The sequence below is a fragment of the Centruroides sculpturatus genome, unplaced genomic scaffold (genome assembly GCF_000671375.1).
Source record: "Centruroides sculpturatus isolate CEXI.00-Female unplaced genomic scaffold, Cexi_2.0 scaffold345, whole genome shotgun sequence".
In the NCBI taxonomy this organism is placed as follows: domain Eukaryota; kingdom Metazoa; phylum Arthropoda; class Arachnida; order Scorpiones; family Buthidae; genus Centruroides; species Centruroides sculpturatus.
The window spans coordinates 215,673-237,054 of record NW_019384515.1 but is presented as its reverse complement, the minus strand read 5'-3'; the positions used below and the strand labels follow the sequence as shown (position 1 = coordinate 237,054).

General features: G+C 31.5%; 1 protein-coding gene across 1 annotated transcript in view; it reads left to right on the top strand.

Annotated features, from left to right (window-relative positions):
• Window positions 1–3,541: 3,541 nt before the first annotated feature.
• The window catches only part of LOC111622543 (protein SSXT-like), a 63,472-nt gene continuing 45,631 nt past the window's right edge, over window positions 3,542–21,382 (top strand). The window contains exons 1-2 of the mRNA XM_023364948.1: window positions 3,542–3,775; window positions 16,975–17,051. Of these exons, the coding sequence (XP_023220716.1) occupies window positions 3,710–3,775; window positions 16,975–17,051 (143 nt within the window). The 5' untranslated portion in view covers window positions 3,542–3,709. The remainder of the gene's footprint in view (window positions 3,776–16,974; window positions 17,052–21,382) is intronic.

Below are 21,382 nucleotides of genomic sequence, written 5' to 3'. Positions count from 1 at the left end.
TTCGGATTAGAAGGACATAACAATTTTTGTTAATTAGTCCACAAACCCCTTTTAGATGGTTAGATAAATAACCGATCAAGCCGACTAATATTGATGAATTTTTTTTTTATTGCTAATACGCGTTTCGGGTCTATACCACTCCTCTGTCGGCTTTTATTCCAATTTATTTAATATGCTCAACACCTTAAAAAGGAATAAAAGCCGACAGAAGAGGGGTATAGACCCGAAACGCATATCGGCAATAAACAAAAAATAAAGAATATAAAGAACGCTTGCGTCATACGTAAATTACACTTCACTATGTACACTAAACAAAAAATTTAAAATATATTTTGATATAAACATAGATGACGTCATCATTCCGTTACATTATTGTTTCTAACATCGAAGTTCACGGCAATTTCCTCTACAACGATTTTGCTAAATTGTATCATTATAGGTTTACAGTAACGTATAAATGCTGTACAGTCTCGGGCTCTCGGGCTCGAACATGTCTGGCCCGTCCCTCGCCATCCAGCAATTCACATTGTGGGTTGGCTCACGTACATGTATATAAAAAAATGTCTTCTTAGTGCTTCCATAGCAAAAGAAAACGGAAAAAACCCTGAACTATGCCTAACCGTCAAACTACAGTGAGTGATCGGTTAACGAACAGTTCCGACTACGAACAAATCGGATAATGAACACTTTCGCGAAAGATTTTTATGTTCGGATAATGAACACCTCTCAGAACAAATAAGAAACACAATAAGAAGCGACGTAAAATAACGAATAATGATTGGGCTTCCGTTGTCTTCAGGCAACAATTCAAAACTTTTCGGAGCGCGGGAGACGTCGACATCGACGCTCAACCCGATATATACAGATCGTATTCCTCCGAAGAACTTTGAAACTGTCCCTTGTAATTCCAGCTTTTATTTTTCTGACAGAAAGATTTTTTTTTAATAGTATTCGCGAGACTGTCGGGCGGACACTCGTTAAGTTTTGCGTGGGTTTTTATTTTCGAAAGGTGAGAGTATAATAGCAAAGGTAGAAAGTGGGAAGATGATGTCTGATGTTGCTGGGCAGTATGGCTTGAACAGGTCTACAGCAGGCCGCAGTTTAATCTTATCTAAGAAAAATACAATATAATCAAGAAAACTCGAACGGCTAAAGTAGTAACAAAAATTACATCTGAGAAATAAAGAACATTGAAGAGCTCATAATGGAACCTGAAACTGATCTGAGGACAGAAGCACGCCAAGAACTCTTGAATAAAGAACACCAAGAAACTCAGTGAGATATGTTTTGTTCTGAAAAAGAGGATTAATGTCGACATCTGCTATTAAAGATCTTTTGAAGAAGTGGGAGGATATCAGTACAATGGTCTTAGAATGGCATCCAAACCAGGATGAGGTTAATAACAGGCTTAGGTACCTTTACAACGACAATGCTATTAATTATTTCCGAAAAATCCTGAAGAAGACAGAAAAGCAATCGAAATTGGATAGATTTTTTAACCCCCACAAAGAGAATAAACATGACTGATAAAAATGCAAGGCTGTGTATATATTTAGAGGAGAGGAGGATATTATGGAATAGTCGGGTAATATGGAATATCGAGGTTTCGGCTCTGTTTGTTGCTGCTATTACGTGGGAATACCATGAACTACTCAAGAAAGACTCCCACGATGCAGTGCAGTGAGAGTTGACCGCTTGTTGTCATCGTACCACTCGCTAAAGAACAAAGTGTGTTTTGTGACTTTCAAGAGTTTTTGCAGGCAAGTTTTCAAACATTTTAACCTACTAGTACACACGTGACTTGAACATTGATGTTAAGATTGACTAAAAGAATTGTAGTTTGTTATACTGTAGTCGTTTTTTAGCTGATAATGTTTTGCCCATCATTTTAAAGGTTCATTTTCCAAGATTGCGTGTCGGGTATTATGGTACACTAGGATAAATGGATAAAACTGAAAGAAAAAGACAAAAATAAAAAAACAGAAACTTCAAAACAACAAAAGAAACCGAACATTCAAAGACCACCTGTTAAGAAATTAAACTTAGACCGACATTCTAGACCTAAACCTACTAGAAATGATTCCAGTGTTTGCAGCGATGAATCGTTACATTCTGATGTATCGTCTATAATGGACTTCATGCCATCAACTAAAGAACCAGAAAATGAAGACGCTGAATATATCTTCTTTAACGGAAAATTCTCCGAAGATGATCGAGGGAAAATTTGGATTCAATGCTTTAGCTGTTCTCCGTGGGCCAGTGGCGTAGCGTGGGTGTCAGCCGCCCGGGGCAAAGGAAAATTTCGCCGTCCCCTTATTTAGGTATCTCAATTTAAAAGACTAAAATTCAGTTTCGTCACAGAATAAGTAATGAAAAATTCCGTGTAGTGTTGCCACCTTTTTAAAATCGCTGACCGAATGAATCGTACAAGCAAAAAAAAAAAAAAAAAAAAAAGGTCGACAGGTTGCGCACGATATCCCCAGGTAAAATTAATAGTTGAATGGTAACACTATTCCGTGCTCATTTCAATCGGTCCGAATCGTAGGTGCGATAAAAATATGAAATGAAATGGTTCAAATTTTTACAAAATACTATTATTTATTGTGAAATTTTGCCGCCCCCTAAAAAGTGCCGCCCGGGGCGGGCCGCCCCTGCCGCCCCCACTACGCTACGCCACTGCTGTGGGCTCACCTTGATTGTACGGAGTAGAGAAAGAAAATTATATCTGTGACTTTTGTAAATAGACTCGAAGCAGGAATGACATGCACATAATCTTAAAAATATAATTCAAATTAATATAATTAAAAATATAATTCAAATTAATATTGAATTACATCAATATTAATTTGTATTGCGTATATTATAATATTTTCATCCAGTTTTCATCCATTCCATCCATTTTTTAGTTGACTGATGAGGGGCTTTATGCCCGAAACGTGCTGTTCTCACGTATCAACTAAAATGATGGAAATAAAGCTAAGTTTTTATTTATAACCCAAATGTGAGTTCGAAGTCCACAATACATTTGTTTTTATAACAACAAAATAAAAAGTACTGTATTTTTTTTACAAGTGACAATTCATTACAATTAGTTATAGTATGTACTCATGATGGTTTTGGGATTTTTATTCAAAAACCAGTAAAGTTATTTTTAGAAATGTAAATGGTATTCCATAATACCCTCCTCTCCTCTATTTTTATTATTACATATAAATAAACGTAATAAGAAAATATATAATTTTTTTATTATTTTTGGGGGCTCCAGAACGGATTAATGAAATTCCCATAAAAATCTATAGTAAATTAATAATCGGTTAACGAACAATTCGGATAGCGAACAAAGTCTTGGAACGGATTATGTTCGTTAACCGATCATCCACTGTAATTTCTTAAAAGACAGAATTATTATTATAAATTAAAATACTTAAGAAAGCTTTTAAAAATATGAACAATATTATTATTTTATGAAATATTTATCAAATTTTACAAAAATATTTGAAAAGAAAAAAATATATTTAATTAACTAAAAGCGCATTGAATGTGGCGCTGCAATCGTTTTTCTAGATTAACTTGGAGGCGAAAACGATTTTCTGTTCCATTTACTGTTTACCATTGTTTTTCGTTACAGCGAGTGACTCGTATTATATTCGTATTAACGGCAAGAGAAGCATAAAGGGCATCCAGTTCAAGGTCAAGCATAGATAATAACATGTCTGTCGCATTTGTGCCACATCAGAAAGGTCGTCCACCGCCGAGTCCAGCTCAAATACAAAAGGCAAGTTTTCTTGTCTTCGGCATGTTTAATGCCTTTTCATATATTAAGTTTAAATCATAATAATAAAACAATAAAACCTTTCTGAAATGTTTGTTCATTTAAATTGATAAGATTTATCACTATTTACATCATTATTTAGTTTATATATATGAATTAAAGGAAATAAATATATAAAATTAATAATTTCTATGACAAAAACACATCAGTTTTTTTCATTTCTTTTGTTAACATTGATCTTTACAGCTGATTTTTTTTTCCAGGGAATTGTAAATGTAGTAAAAGGAGTTTACAATAATAATGTTTGAATTTTTATTATAACCAAACATTATTTTTCAATAAAATTAATTATATAAATTATATGTAATTAATTTTATTATATGATATAATAAGAGAAATTATACTCTGATCTCTCTCTACAAATTAGTGAGGTTGCGGCCAAAGTTTTTGTCTCTAAAACGTGAACGTTGAATGTCGAGTGCCGCTTATGAGATAGCGGCACTCGACATTCACGTTTTAGAGATGAAAACTTTGGCCACGACCTTGCTAATATCTTGAATAAGTATGGTACATTAATACAACTTGTAAAAAAGTGTGAAATATATTGTTCTTTTGTATATCTATACGTTAATAGATTTTTGTCTGTAAAACATATATCTGAAATGGACATTTGAATTATTATAAGATTACATTTTCTACTTTTAATTTTATTATCAAAATAAAAAAAGTTTTAGCCAAATCTTTTCAATTTTTAATTACATAATAAATATGATATTTAAGAGTGTTGTATTGAATAAAATTCTGAGACTCCATTTTTTTTCTTTATAATAATTAAATACTATTTTGTAAAATTGAAGATGTAATAAATTCTGTTTTAATATAATATCATTTTTGTTTTCTCTAGTCTGATAAGTCTAGATTAATTAAGATTAGTCTGTTAACAGAATGCAGTTCAATTTTATTGATCAAGTCTTCAATATTAGAGAAAACTAATTAATAATAATTACATACTGTTATACCAAAAAGTATTTAAATATTATTGATTAGCTTTTTTGGCAAGGATTAAAGAATTTCTCTTTAATAATTTGATGTATCATACTAACCTATGTGATCTGATCTAATGCCTATAATTTATAGAGCTACTCATATTGTTAAGCTTTTATATATAAAAGCACTTTATGGAATTATGATCAAAATGCTTTTTTTTTTTTTTTTTTAATTAATTTTTACAATTTTGTAGTTAATCCTGGATGCAATATATAAACAGAAAAAATGTAAATTATTGAATTACTTTATGTATTAATACAAATTTAACTAGAATTAAAAAAAATTGGAAAATCTAAATGTAATAATGTTTTATGTGATTAAAGATATAGTTATCTTTTGTGAATATGAATGTTAAAATCAGTTTATTCAGAGATAAATTAAATTAAAATATAAGTCATTAAAAACTGTGTAAACTAAAGTAATTTATTTTACTTTATTTCATTTCATTCATTGAGTAATTTTTTCATTGAATCCTTTTAAACCTGTAATCTGGGCCATGTTCAGTAATGCAGAATTCTTGCTAAGTCTAGTTATGCTGCAATGTTGAACTCATTTATAGTTACTGCTTGACTCCTCCCACTGCTAGAATTCTAGCTAGTTCAGTTAGCTTCTTTAATCTATTCTAACTTCTTCTAGTGACATCATTGTTTTTGTCTCTTCATATCATTTGCAAGATGGCTGCTCGTGTTGGTCTAAACATATTTTATTATAACAGTCAGAAAGTTATTCTCTCATTCTAAATCATTAACTCATTCTAAAATGACTTCAAAATATAAAATTATCATATGTTGTTATAACAGATTCCGAATACATTTTAACAGAAGATAACAGTCCATTTCGTTGATTACAATTAATAATTGCTTCATTAATTTCATCACAATCTGACGCAGCTTCCATTTGAATAACTGTATTGTACTTCATTGTTTTCAACCAGTTCATTTGCAACAATTGCTGCAATCATAATTTTAACTTCATCACCATTTTGCCCAGTTGTCTAACAGAATAATCATTCAATGATACTCAGAACATTCTTAGCTTTGCCCATTAAGTCACTCAGAATTCTAACTTAGGTGTTCTGCATTACTGAACATGACCCAGTTATCTTTTATACAAATATTGACTTAGGATAGTTCAGAATGTAAATTTTTTAATGCATGATTATGAAACAATTAACATATGGAAACTTAGGATAGATATTATGCTGAAAAAATGTTAAAATGTGTTGTCTCTTTGAATTTTATATTTTCAGTTCATATTCAGAAAGTAATTTTGTTTTTTACCACCAGAGGAATTAATTCTATTTTTACCCACCAGTTTCATTCTAAATCGTATTGCGATTATACACTGCTGGCCATCCAAAATGCAACACCCTGAAGGAAGCATCCAAATCAAGTAAAATTTGCACCATGCATTTGTGGAAATGAGATATGCAAATGATTAACATTTCAGCACAAATGCACATCATGGGCACCTGTTGCACCATCTGCAAGCACTATATAAAGGGAGAATAGAAGGCCATTTTGAAGTACTGGAATTGTTCTTTTGTGCGTTTTTTTATTTTTTTTTTGCGTAAGCAGCTTCAGTATGCCACGCAGAAGAAAATGAGTGTTTTTCGAGCACATTTCTGAGTTTGACCAAGGAATAATAGTTGCCTATAGGGATTGCGGATTATCCTTCAGAGAAATTGGTGATCATATTGGATGTAACCAAGCAACTGTGATGCGGATCTGTAACTGCTGGATGCAGGTGGGAACAACGGACTGACAGGACCGATTGCACCCACTTCATTGCCCCACTGCATGTGATGACAGGCATATTGTGTGCATGGCAGTGATGGATTGCTGTGCCACATCATGAACCATATCACAACAAATTCGATCTGTTGCGCAACAATCGATGTCTGCACGTACCATTCGACGTCATTTGCAGCGGAGTGGAATGTCCACAAGATGTCCATTGCCGCATTTACCGTTGAGTCAAAACCACAGGCGTTTGCACTGGCAATGGTGTGATGAATGACAGACATGGACAACTGAATGGAACAACATTGTTTTTACTGACGAATCCCACTTCTGCCTGCAACACCACAATGGTCGGATTAGAGTCTGGAGACACCATGGTGAGAGACTGCCTTTTGCATCACCATATTGGTCCTAGACCCAGTATTATGGTTTGGGGTGGTATTGGATTCCTCTCCCGCACCCCCTAGTATGCATTGCCGGTACACTGACCAGCCAGCGCTATATTTCTGAAGTGTTGGAGCCTGTTGTTCTCCCATACCTTCAGAACTTGCCAACAGACACATTCCAACAGGATAATGCACGACCACATGTGGCACGCATTGCTCAAGACTTCTTCACACATCAGATTGCATTGCTGCCTTGGCCTCCTTGTTCTCCCAATCTCTCGCCTATAGAAAATGTCTGGTCAATGATTGCAGAACGACTGGCCCAGGATACACCACCCGCTGTTACACCATATTAACTTTGGCAATATGTGGAAGCAGCATGGAATCCTATACCCCAACAACATATCCAAAGCCTTTTTGAGTTAATGCCGATGCGTGTAGCAGCGGTTACAGCCAGCAATGGCAGCAACACTCCATATTGATTCCATCATCTTCCTCACGTCAAAAGAGACTGTATTTTCAATCATTAGATCTTTGTACAACGTGTTATCTCCCAAATAAATTTGGCTGTGATATCTCTGGTCCTTCTTGGTGTTGCATTTTGGATGGCCAGCAGTGTATATTTTGACAACTAACATTTCAAGGCTTATTTGGAAAAAATTTTGTTTGATTCTTCGCAATTGACTTTTTTTGGTGTCCCATCAAATATGGAAAATCAAAAGCCACATTTTTGGCATAGTTTGCTTTTTTATTAACAAAAAGGTAAGAATGCTGTTCAAGCAAGAAAAAGATTGTCTGACAATTATGGAGATGTGTTGACAGAATGTCAATGCCAAAACTGGTTTACAAAATTTTGTTCCAGCAATTTTGGTATTGAAGATGCATCATGTTCTGGAAGGTCAATTGAAGTTTATGAAGACAAAATAAAGGTATTGATTGAAACAGACTGCTGAATAACAACATGAGAAATTGCTAAGAGATTAAATTTGTTGGATTCAACCATTTATGATCACTTGAAATGACTTTGTTTCATTTCATAGTTTGATATATAGGTTCCACATGTTCTTAAAGAAAGAGATTTGCTCTGCTGCATTGACATCTGTGATTTGCTTCTCAAACATCAAGAAAATAATCCATTTTTGAAGCAAATCATAATGCGATGATTAGTTTCAAAAATGTTGTTTATAACAATGTCAAACACAAGCAATCATGGAATAGAAGAGATGAGCTGGCTCAAAGTACTTCAAAAGCCAATATTCATAAAAAAAAAGAGATGCTCTCTGTCTGGTGGAATTTTAAGGAAATTGTTTTTTCGAGCTTCTACCAGACAATTCCACAATTGATTCAGAAGTGTATTGTTGTCAACTGGACAAATTGAGTGATACCATCAAACAGAAAAGGTCAGAATTGATCAACAGAAAAGATGTAGTGTTTGATAATGCTAGACCTCACACAAGTTTAGTAACTTGCCAGAAGCTGTTAAAGCTTGGATGGGATGTGCTACCATATCCACCATATTCGTCAGATCTGGCACTCTTGACCAGAAGAGCGACTCCATTGTTAACTTTCTGGATATTTCCATTACGTGCAAGCAAGGGGAGATTGGACCGATATTTACTGTAAACCCTGCTTTCAACCCGTTATCATCCCACGCCAATCAGTCGATCCCAAGCTTATCAAATTGGTGGTTTTCAGATCATGGATTAAATGTGCTTATACTCATTGTACAAGTTTATATGACAGGATAAGAGAGCTAGAGTACATTCTTAAGATAGCCCAACTACACGGATATCCAAAGGAAGAGATAAAGGATTTTATTTCATCCTTCCAATCTACTGCATGGTGTGGGGTTCGGGGCCGTAAAAGGTTTATTAAATGCTTTTTAGGTAGAGTCCTGCCACCAGGTGTGTTTTATCGGACACACCACCGTTTGTGATGAAATGGATGATTAAGGCGCAAGGGTAAGAGTCACTCTGAAGTCCAGGAATGAGCCTCTCTCAGGAGGAAGAATGCAGAGTCAGATATAACCAATTTAAGGACATTTATTAACATAAACAAAAGTTTAGAACAGAGTTATAAAAACCGATTTTGGAAATTTGCCTATTCTTATCTATTCAACGAGGGGGTACCTAACAGGGGGGTATTTTGAACTTACGCGACTCACAACATACCAGATAAACAAGATGTCTTCTCTTGTGACGTTGACTTGACGGCCAAGACTGCGGAGGTTTCTGGTGTTCACTGCACTTCGTCTGGTTCTTGCTCGTTTTTGAGTTGTCTTCTCTTGAGCCACTCTTTCTCGGGTTGGAGCTGTGTCCACAATTGCTGACTATTTCGCTGTCTCCTTCTAACTGTCTTTCTAACGGGACTGTGTCCTCACTCCGACTGCCTTTTTCTGACTGACTTTCTCTGACTGGAGCTCTGCTTTTAAACCTTTCCAGCATAAGAAAGTTCATCATCAGGTGATGATTCATTGGCAGTGTTTCTCTCATGACGTTGAGCTTTCATGCCTCACATCACTCCGCCGTTTCCAAAAAAAAATGTTTATGACATTTTTTTTTCACTGATGTCATTCACTATCACCTTTTTAGTCAGTTACCTATTGTTAGCGTCGTTCACCACTGACAAAGGTGAGTCATGTCAACTCAAAGATGACTCACCTTTGCTCTTAGTCATTGTTTGTTGATTGCTTTGCTTTGACTAAGTTCTTCATGTAAACATTGCCGAAAACAAAGAGGGATGCAATGTTCCTGATTTCTATATAATTTTTGATTATTTGGTTGCTTTTTCCTCTTTCCTTTGGCATGTTGTGTTGAGATTTTGAATGATAAACCGTTTTATTCTAATTACTTAATATTAAAAAGGGGGTCCCTAGATTGGTAAAATAGGCGAATTTCCTCTTACAACTTCGGTTGTTATCCAAGATACAATTAAGGTTTATGTGAATACATGATAAAAAAAGATATAAAGTAAATAAACAAAAATTATTACAAATAAGTTTACAATATATATATATATATTTGGAGGGCGGTGGTGGTCCTCACAATGGCATTTTCCCAGGGTTGACGTAATAAACGAACAGTGATTAATTACATCCCATTTTTGAACAAGATACACAAATCTACTTCCGAGTCTAATAACTTTCACATTGTATACGGGTACAATCCCACTATTTTCAAACTTTTAAGAAATGATAACAAGAAAGAGGATCAGAATTCAACAACGGGTATATACTCGGTGCCTTTACATGACCAACGTTTCAATTTCAGGCTGGTTTATGTGGGTGTGATGATGCACGATCTAAAGTAAAGGCTCAAGGAACACAAATATACAATCAATAGGAACCTTGATAACACTGTGTTAGCACCGTACGCAAACCAACAGGATATTAACGTGCATTGTGATCAAGCGGCAATTATAAAAATGACGACTAATAGACAAATGATCAAACATCTGGAGAGATTGGAAATCTATAAGGCGCACATGAAAACCAGTTGTATAAACCATAGAGATGCCGACTCATTTTCTACTGCATGGAGGTCCTTTTACAATTATTAATTTTTCACTATTTATTTGGTTTGTTTGTTAATTTTTCTTTAGTTCATCTGCTAGGGTGTTTTCTGTTAATTTTTATTTTTCGTATTTATTTTGAACGCATTTTATATTCTATATTTAATATTCTATTTTTGGTAACTGAGGATGATTGTTGAGAAACAATTGAAAATGTTTTTATTTTATTAAATTTTGCTGGATTTATATCAGTGTAGTTTATTTTTCAACTTAGAGGAAAATAATTTTAAAGAGGAAAAAAATTTACTATGTAAAGTTATTGTTTTAAAATTCTGTTGAATTTTGTTAGTTATTCAGTGTTGTTACAACAAATTTTGGAAAACATATCTTACAAAGTAATTACTGGACTTGATTCCTTTTGATTTTCACTTCACTCACTTGATGGTTGGAAGTATCATTCTGGTGTGGAAATAATTTTTTTCTTATATCAAAAATGAAAGTTTACACCAGAGAAGACTCTGTGTGCTAAAGTTAAAGAAACTAAAAACATAATTGTCATTCCATATTTATATTTGAGAAAACTATGTAGATAAGTAATTCTAGCCAGCCATTAGATACAAGAGAACTCTACAATGAATGTTTTGCAGTGTGTTACCAGTTACATTACTTGGACCTCCATCTGATCTTTGGTTACACATCATTAATTGTAACCTTATAAGAATCCAACTGTATTGTTTGATTATTAACCTATATCAAGTTTGTTTGGTTTTATATATATATATATATTATGGTAAAAGTGATTAATCTAGTAATTATGCATAATCACAAATCATTTCAGAAAATGTGATAAATTTCCTTTTTATTGTGAATTAATCACATTTACTTCTAATTATGCATAATTGCAATTTTGTAGTGGTAAATATGATAGATCAAATTTCCTACACATTATGCAGTCTAGAATGCTAAATTTAATAAATAACACATTCTCATCAGTTAGAAAGTTACTCAGCACTGGATTGAAGGATTACAATTTGTATAGCTCATGAAGAATAGATCATATCATCAAGGCATTAAGTGTAGTCCTTATGAAGCCATGCTCGGTTGACCCTTAAAAGTTGGGCTGAAGATATCATCCCTTTCTAATGATGCTATAACAGATGTTTGCATCAAAGAGGAGCTACAAGAAATAATTGAATCATTTGATCAAAATCAATGTCAATTATAAGGATTCAATGAAAATATTTAAGAAAATTTAATTGAAAATGAACAGCTATCACTCAACCAACCCAATGTGACTGACTATCCCTGATTTGTCAACCAAAGTACCGTCTAGTATAGATGTGATCAGTCTTCCTACTATCTAGAATAGAAAGAAAAGTTGAGAAGTGAGTGAATGCAAAGACAGGTTTAGAAGTTCGAGTGAAAAAAATGAAGAAAATATCAGAGCTGAAGTTTTCTGTAGCCAAAATAGAAGATACAATGAAGCTAAGAATACCAGATGTGGACAGGGCTGCCAATATTACTACCAATATTACTGCCAATATTATTTACTGAAAATGATGAGTCACTTGGGACAAAGGAGGGATATCTTTTACAATTTATACCAGAAACTAGTTTATGCTATGTGATGAACAATTTCTTACAGTAAAGAATGTATCAAATATCAATCTTTCTCTTGGGAAGTCAGGGATACCAAAGGTGCTCATGTAAAGAAAAGTGTAATTTAACATGCAAATGCAAGAAAAATTAAAAATTATATAACTTGAAATATCATGATAGTTTGCCATGTTTGAATAAGCAGTAAGAATTATTAGTTCTATATTTTTTCCTAACAAATTTTTTGATATTTTTATACGCATATTTCTAATATTATGCTGAAATAGTTTTTTTTTTTTTTTTTTTTTTTTTTTTTTTTTTTTTTTTTTTTAGTTTCTCTATATTCATTAAATTGTTTTAATATTAATAAAACAAAAATGTATTTCTGATTCATTTTATTAAAATTAGTATAAATTCATAAGTTAATTTATTAAAAAAATAAAAGATGGAAAATTTCATATTTATCAAATTTATGAACTACAGTTTGGAAATTATTCAAAAATTGTTTTAAAAATAGTATAATCAGTGATATCTATCAAATTTACCAAATTAATTTGGGAATTATAATCACTGGTAAAAGTGAAAAATTTAGTGAAATTTATCAAACTCACCAACATGATTGGTGATTATGCATAGTAACCAATCATTGTGCAGCTATTATGCATAATTGCTAGTTAATCACTTTACCATAACTTATATATTGTGTTTTGTAGTGTCCTAGAATAGGCTATATAAAGACAACTATTACTGGCATTTTTTATTTGAATATAGTAAACTTCTGCTAATTCAAACTAATATGGGGTTAAGGTTGTCTGAGTTAGCAGAGTGTTTTCTCTGTTGATGTGGAAAATGAAGATGGATATACAGTAAAGTAATTTATTATGACTAGCTCTATATAGACATTTCACTAAATTTAAGTAGGTTATACAACTGAGTTTATTAAAAAATTTCAGGACAGTATGATATATAGCAATGAATAGTCTTTAGTAACTTACTACAATAATATAATGCACAGTATTGCAAAGACTTCTGGTTGTTGAAAAAACTCATTAATTATAATTTTTCTATTGTCAAGAAATTTTAAATTAATATACAGAAAATATGTCCTAGTTATGTAAAGTCTAAGTTAGTTGAAGTTTACTGTATGCTAAATGCTGAGTTTTTTTATCTTGAATATTATGAGTGTAATAGGCTTAACATAAATTATTGAAATTTGATGTACTGTACATTATACAGAAAATTCTAATGTTAAGGCAAGTTATTTTCTCATTATGACAGCATGGAATTCTAAACTTAAGATCTCAGCTGTTATCAATGTCTGAAAATAGTATTAGTATAACATTTATTCTATAATTTTGATCAGTTAAAAAGAATAATGAATGCAGTTATATCAGTCTCCATGGACAACATACAGAAAATATTGAATGAAATAAATATCAAATTGATATGTACGGGAACACCATGGTGTTCTTTGTTTCGATCTTACACTGTTTCTATATTGTACAGTATACATATGTTTTAATTACATCAATTCTTTCACAAAATATTTCAGAATATTAATTTTTACTTTTGATGACATAAAATTTTGTTTAATTTTTATGGTTATTACTTTTATACTTGTTTATTTTACTGAAAAAATTAACAGCTGCCAATAAATAAATACTTTTTGAATATCAGGTGTTGATGCTTAAGATATTTTAATTGAGATAAAATCATCTCAATTACAAGCTACAATTTTTAATCATATTTTTAAATTAATTTAATTTAAAATATAGGTTCTCTACCTTCAAATTAGTAGTGTCTTGTCTCTGTATATCAAACTTTTCCTTTAGCAATCAAGTTGTACCAGTCATCTAATTCCTTTCAGGAGAACTTTTTGAATTGAAATAATGTGACTTCCAGTTTGCATTGGAAGTTTGCATATAGTTAATCAGTGCTTCTGCCCCTAAGCTTTCCATTTTCTGTTTTGGCTTTCATCTATCTAACTCTGTTCTTGCGATTAAAGAAGAACAGACAGACTACCAATTAATGTAGCTCAAAAATAACCTGATAATTTGGCAGATCATTTGGCGTTAAACACGAGTTTTTTCTGAAGGTAGAGCTGAGCAGTTTTGAAAATGTTTGTTTGCAATAAATTTAGACTTATAAATTTAAGTTGGATTTTATTCCTTGTGTATGTGCGCTTGAAATGTTTTGTTTGATATATTTTCAAATTTTAAATGTTAAGATTCCAAACTATATTAAAGGTAATATGGATTCACAATAAATATATCATTAAATACAAAATGAACTGTTAGTGTTAAAATTCACAACTGAATAATAAGGTACAGTGGTACCTCAGGTTACGAACGCCCCAGCATACGAAATTTTCAGGATACGACATGAAATTCGAACATATTTTTGCTCCACGATACGAACAAAAACTCACCATACGACGTAACATTAGTTCGCATTTTTCATTTGTTTTTCTTACTACAGTTATTTTTTAATGTATTACTTGGCTTTAATTTGAGTATGTTTTTCGCGTTGGAACGAATTATTTGGTTTTACATGTAATCGTATGGGAAAAGATGATCCACCTTACGACATTTTCATGATACGATCTCAGTTTCGGAACGGATTAATTTCGTATCCTGAGGTACCACTGTATACTTTTATTTTTCAAGATTTTATTGCAAGTGCTTTTGATAATCAACATATTATAATAATACCTACATTATCTAAAATATAATTTTTTACACCAAGTATTAGATTAGTTTTATGTTTAATAACTTAGCAATTTAAGATGATTTTTTTTTTCAAATTTATAATATAGATAGATAGATACTCTTATGGGTATGCATTGTCATTACTACCTGATGTTGAATGGACTTTGGTAATTCACATTTTCTTCTCACTTACCAGCATTCACTGATTAAAAACAAACATTTTTGGCTACATTCAGTGGCTTGCATCAGTTAAGGAGGGTCTGCATCATGTTACTTCCTTGACTGAATGTAGCCAAAAACGTTTGTTTTTAATCAGTGAATGCTGGAAAGGGAGAGGAAGATGTGAATTTTAGTATTTTGAATGGACTTTGTTTATAAAGCTAGTTTAGTTTACTTATTAGAATTTAGTTTCTATTAATTAATAATGTTGAATTTTATTGTATTTTGTGATTGATTTTATATACAGTGGAACCCCTCTAATCTGTTACCTTTGGGACTGGGGGTATGGTCGGAATGCAAAAAAGGTCAGATTATCAGAAAAAAGTAAAATAAACAATCTTCCCCTTTGTCCAGTCTTTGTAGCACTGCTAATTTTTCATTTAATGAAAGAGTAACGTGTTTACGTTTCACTCCTGACATGTTGAAAACACACACAAAACTGTACATGTACACACAATGCAAAACATATACTTTAACGAACACAGAAAAACGCCACGGACGGTGAGTCACCGACGAGTCGGGACAAGTTTCTCAACTTCAACCATGGTCAGATTAACCGGAGTGACGGACTAGCCGAGGGCGGACTAGAGGGGTTCTACTGTATTTAAGAATAATTTTGCTTGAATTGAATGCAAGAAATGTGAAGAAGAATTAAATTAAAATTCCCAATGCCCATGTATATTCTTTTATAATGAAGTTTTCTAAATTGTAAGAGAGATAAAGAAGCACATCTGTCAATGAAATGTTTTCATAGAAAGAGTTATCAAATCACGTCTAAAAAATCCAAAATTATTTGAATTTTCCCTCCTGATCACTTGTGTCAGAAATGATAGAAAATGAAAATGTCTAAATTTTGATTTACAGAACTCTGGAAGAAGTCTGATCAGATAAAGGTCATTCATTCTAATATTCTGCTTACAACAAATGTCATTCAAATGTTCTCTGAGTTTGATGATTCTTATATATATTATAGAACATAGAGAACAAAACAAAGATAGATGCATTTTTTCTATTGGCAAAAAAAAAAAAAACATTTTTAGGCATGAAATCATTTTTTAGAGCTGGTTTTGTCAACCAGTGGAATATAGGACAAACCACTCAATACAGTCAAACCAGTGTAATATAGGAACACAAACAATTTGAATGAAACCAAAGCAAAATTACTTCAAATAAGGTGTAATCAAAAATACATTTTCAGTGACATTTAGAAACATTTTTACAAGTATGAAACATTCCCGTGAATATAACAAAATACAGAAACTGGAGAAAATGACAGAAAACAAATTCATTTCTTAGTGATCAATTCCAGAAAAAGTTTAATTCAACAAAAATGTTTTCAACCTAAGGTGATAGCTCTTCATCAGTTGAACATTCCGAAACAGAATGAATGGAATGTTCAATTGATGAACATTCCTATCACCTTAGGTTGAAAACATTTTTGTTTCATTAAAATTTTTCCTGGAATTGATTTTCTAAGGTGTGAATTTATTCACCGCCTATGAATTTTTCAAAATTCCATAAAAAGTCTGTAATGAGATTGAAGTTTTTGAAAAAAAAACAAATATAGAGCAAATTAAAATTAAGTGTTTTTGCATTTTAGTCACATATTCCCTTAAAGGAGTTAAAATCCTTTGAAACTATATAGCATGCAGCCACATTGAAGTGGTGATTAGTGACAAACATCACTTCAAATTATTCATTTTTTAATGATCAGAAATATCATTAGAATTTACATAATATAACATTTGTATCCACACCCTTTCTAGAGTGGTGAACTATCTCTTCATTTATGACATCTTTTATGGAAGGGTAATATATGTACTTATAAATATAATAATAGTAAATTTATAATAAGGATATGCATATGCTATAAATTTAACAAAATAAATATTAGATTTATATATAATATACATATTTATTCATATTTTAAATATATATAAATTCTATTTTTGTATCAGTCATTTTTAATAATTTATGATGTTTTTTTCATTTAGATGCTGGATGAAAATAGTCAGTTAATCCAAGCTATTGTGGATTATCAAAATAAAGGCAAAGCATCTGAATGCTTACAGTAAGCCAAATATTTACTTATTTATTTAAACATAAGATCTCAATTAATGATTCAGTTAAGTTGCTAATTAAGATTTACTGTTTCAACAAAAATCTAATATTTCTGTATTTTGTTTTCCCTTTCAATTGTTTGGACTGTTTGCTTGCTGAATTTTTTTTTATGTTTATGATCACAAATGCTCATCAAATCTACTTAAAATAACAAACAATTATTGATTACATAATTAATATGTCTGCTGAAAATTAATCCTTATCTATCTAAGTTATAAGAGAAAAAAATTAAATTTATTATACCAGATACTTTCTTTTATTGAATTTATTAAATGTATATAGTTATCATTTCATGAAAAGTATTTAAAACTTGCATGATACATAAATTCATTAATAACACATTGGACAATACAATTTTACATACATTATAATTTGGAAAAATTATTTATAAGAGTTGATTGATTGATTGATTGATTGATAAAGATGAAAAGGCATTCCTTATTATGCAGGTACAAGCTATGATCAGGGACAAGTGAAATGTTAATATGTGGAAAAATTTGATAAAATATATGGGCCAATTATTCAACCTGGAAAAATCTGCATAAAATGTTAACCTGCCATTTCCAGTAAAACAGACTTATTTCACTCACATCAATCTTTATTAACATAATACAGTGGTACCTCACACTTTGAAAGCTTCAGAGTTCAAATTGTGCCCAAAGTAGAAAAATGCACTCAAAGTGTAAATACAATCTGTTGTGTGCCAAAGTCCTTATTTCCTCTCACTCAAGCATTATGCTTGTATGTTTTAAGTGCTCTTTTTCAGCTTATTTTTGATATATTTAGTTATATATACTGTATTCTGTGTTGTTCATTGGTTTTAACAATTTCTTCCTGCAATTTTTCTTCATTGACCACTCTTGGGTGCCCCATACATTTTGTATCCTTTTGTTCAAAATTTCCAGAAAAACTTTTTAAACCACATTGAAATGTTCAAAGTTTAGGAGCATATTTCCCAGACTCATTACAATTTTTTTACTAGTAATTCAAACACAAATTATTATTGTATTTATTTTCAGGCACTTGGCAATTTTGATCATCAAATTTTATTTAGTTGACTCTGATGTTTGTTGGAATATCTATTTTTGTTTTATTTAAAATAAGACTTTTTTTCATTCTGCCAATTCTTCAATGGTAGGATATTGGAATGAAACATATTATTGATGAAATATATTAGGATTAGAAGATTAAAACGTACTATGAAAAAACTTGAAGCAAAGAACAAATCAGATGAATTAAAAAATACAAACGAAAAGACAGAGAACAATCAAAGATATGAAACAAATAAATATAAAAGACTAGTTAAAAAATTCCAATATCCTACCATTGAAGAATTGGCAGAATGGAAAGAAAGTCTTATTTTAAATAAAACACAAATAGATATTCCAACAAACATCAGAGTCAACTAAATAAAATTTGATGATCAAAATTGCCAAGTGCCTGAAAATAAATACAATAATAATTTGTGTTTGAATTACTACTAGCACGGTTCCAAAGTACCAAAATTTTTTTACTGTTTGTACGATTCTATATCCTTCCCAAAACTCATAAAGCATAATATACCTCGATATGCTTTTTATCTGATGACATTACAACTTGATTTTATTTAAACAAAATATGAAGTTTCTAAACAAAAAACAAGTAAAATGGCAAGGCCATATTTGGGTACAAGACTATGTCTTGGAGACTCACTACTAAGCGGGATCACTTGGATGCTCGTGGAGGTCTCGTTCTCATTCTTCAATCTTCTTTGGTATCACTGGTTTTGAGCGTGATCGTTCAAACTTTGCTGACCATGGCCACGACCGTGACCACGATGTTGTCCATGATGCATTTTCGGTGAAATTAACCTATCCAATGTTGAAATTTCTCTTCGTTGCGTGCTGCCCCAGGTTGAATTTTTGTTGATGCCTAATAAAAATTTCCCATTTTTGAAAAAAAATAATTGTGGCTATTGTATCATCCAAAATTATTTTTTTATTTTGCACAAACAAAATAAATATATTAATAAATGTAAAAACAAAAAAAATTATATTTCAGAAGTTAGTTTTAATATGAAAATAATATGAAATTATAATGACTACTGCCATCTAGTTTAAAAAATGCACAACGTTTGCATTTCCAACTTCCCAATGAGCAACACGTGCAAATTTCGCACTAGTGTCTGTTTGTAGAAAGAGTGTTGCCAATTTGTATTTTATTTTGACTCTGTTTTTGGTTCCCTAGGTACGTACAAGTCTGGTTTTTTTTATGCGCGCATAATTTGGGCACCTAATACTCTGTGCCAAATTGCAACTCCTGACATGTACTCCTTCATACCTCTAAGTTGGTAAGCCATGAGGCACCACAATTTTATAAATAAGACATAGTCTTGTCAATAAAATCTCACATTATCTATGATATGTTAAATTTCACAACTATTATAATTAAATTACACATCTATGAAGATGATGAAGTCTGTGATATGTGACCAATAATGATTTTCATTTTATTATACAATATTTCATATTTTATTTATTGCTTTTATGTTTTAATTTAATTGCTTTATTACCAGGGCATTTAAATGTGTTATTTTTACCTTAAATTATTTTCTTTTTTAAGTTTTTCAAAATGGGTATTGTTCAGGGTCTGGAAATGGATTAATTGAGTTTCCATTATTTCTAATGGGAAAAATTGATTCAAACTTTTCAACAACTTCCTGAAATGAATTAAATTTGAAGTATGAGGTACCACTATACTTTGTTTATTTTGGCAATTAACAGAATTTTAATATTTTCTTCTGTTAGTGTCCTTCACTCAGAAAGTAAATTTTTTTGTAAGCTGAAGTTCCAGCAGTTTAACTGGCTGAGTACAAAGACAAAGTCTTAAGATTTAAATAAACTTAATTTTTTTTGCTAGCCACCATTCTAAAAGACTAAAATCTTTAGGAAGATGTGTAATCTTTGTTTTATAAAGCTTTTACATGCTTTCACTAGGAATAGAAATTTGATTTTGGTTCATGTAGTTGCATTCATGTTTTACAGCAGGAAACTGCTGAAGGTCAGATTCCCTGAATTTTTAAGAAAATCACATTGAAAATTTTGTCATTCAAAGTGTTGCCAAACTGTTTTCTGAAACAAAACAAAATATTTTCAAATACAAAATAATTATTCTCAAACTAAAGCAAAATGACCTTTTCTTACCTTAATTGTTTACATGCTTTTCATTATTTAATGAACTTTCAAGGTATTCATAATAATCAATAAGCTAAGAGAAGCAATTAAGGAAAATGGTCCTTTGGGCTCTGTTTCAGCTTGGAAAACATCAAGCAGTGTCTTTATTCTTTGTTCACTCTATGTAATAAACTTTGTATCATCTTTAATAACAGTGAAATTGGCATTGACTTTTAACAATTTGTGCAGTTGTATGTAAGAAGAAACACTCCTGGATGATTCAGCAAAGTTGTTTGTAAATTCACATAGCATGTCCAGATACTCATGAGGATATCCTACAGCATCAGTCCAGGAGCTCCATCTGGTACATGCTGTTTTTGACAAATTGGAATTTCCAAGAGATCAGTATGTGTGTTACTTGGTTTGGATTGCATAAATTGGTAACTTGGCAGGCATTTTTTTTTACTTCTAAGAATTCCTTAAAAGCATGAAAACATTGAGGAGCTTAGCAAAATATTTTCTTTACAAGTGCAACACTAGAATTAAGTTTTTCAAACAATGGTGGAAATATTTCACAAATATTATGCAGCAAATGTACATAACATGATACATGGTGCATGTTGGAAAACACAGGTGACAGTACTGATGAAAAGCTTTCATCATGTAAGAGGCTTACATGGAAAATACAAATATACCTAAAACCAATAAAAGGAATAAAATTATTTAATGATACAAATGTTTTTGTTTGTTTCTAACAAACATTGTCAGGTGTATCATAAATACCGAACAGAACAATGTTAAGCAATTGAATGCATTTAATAAGTTACTATTTAAAACAATTACTATATTTTATTTATTTCCGATTAAATAATTGTGTTTGTTTTCCATTATATAAAGCCAGTTCTTTAAAGGAGTGAATGAAAGGATTATGTTCTGTCTGTGAAGAATACATGCACCTGATTAAATCCACTTCTGTGTATGTAGAATTTTTAATTACTGCTTGAGAATTGGTTGAAAAAGTAACTGCTTCCAAAAACTTAACCCCAACCAACAAAAGTTTTCTGAAAACTATACAATACAGTAAATTCAAATTAACAACAAAACAAATTCCTATTAGCTTAGTTTTTCT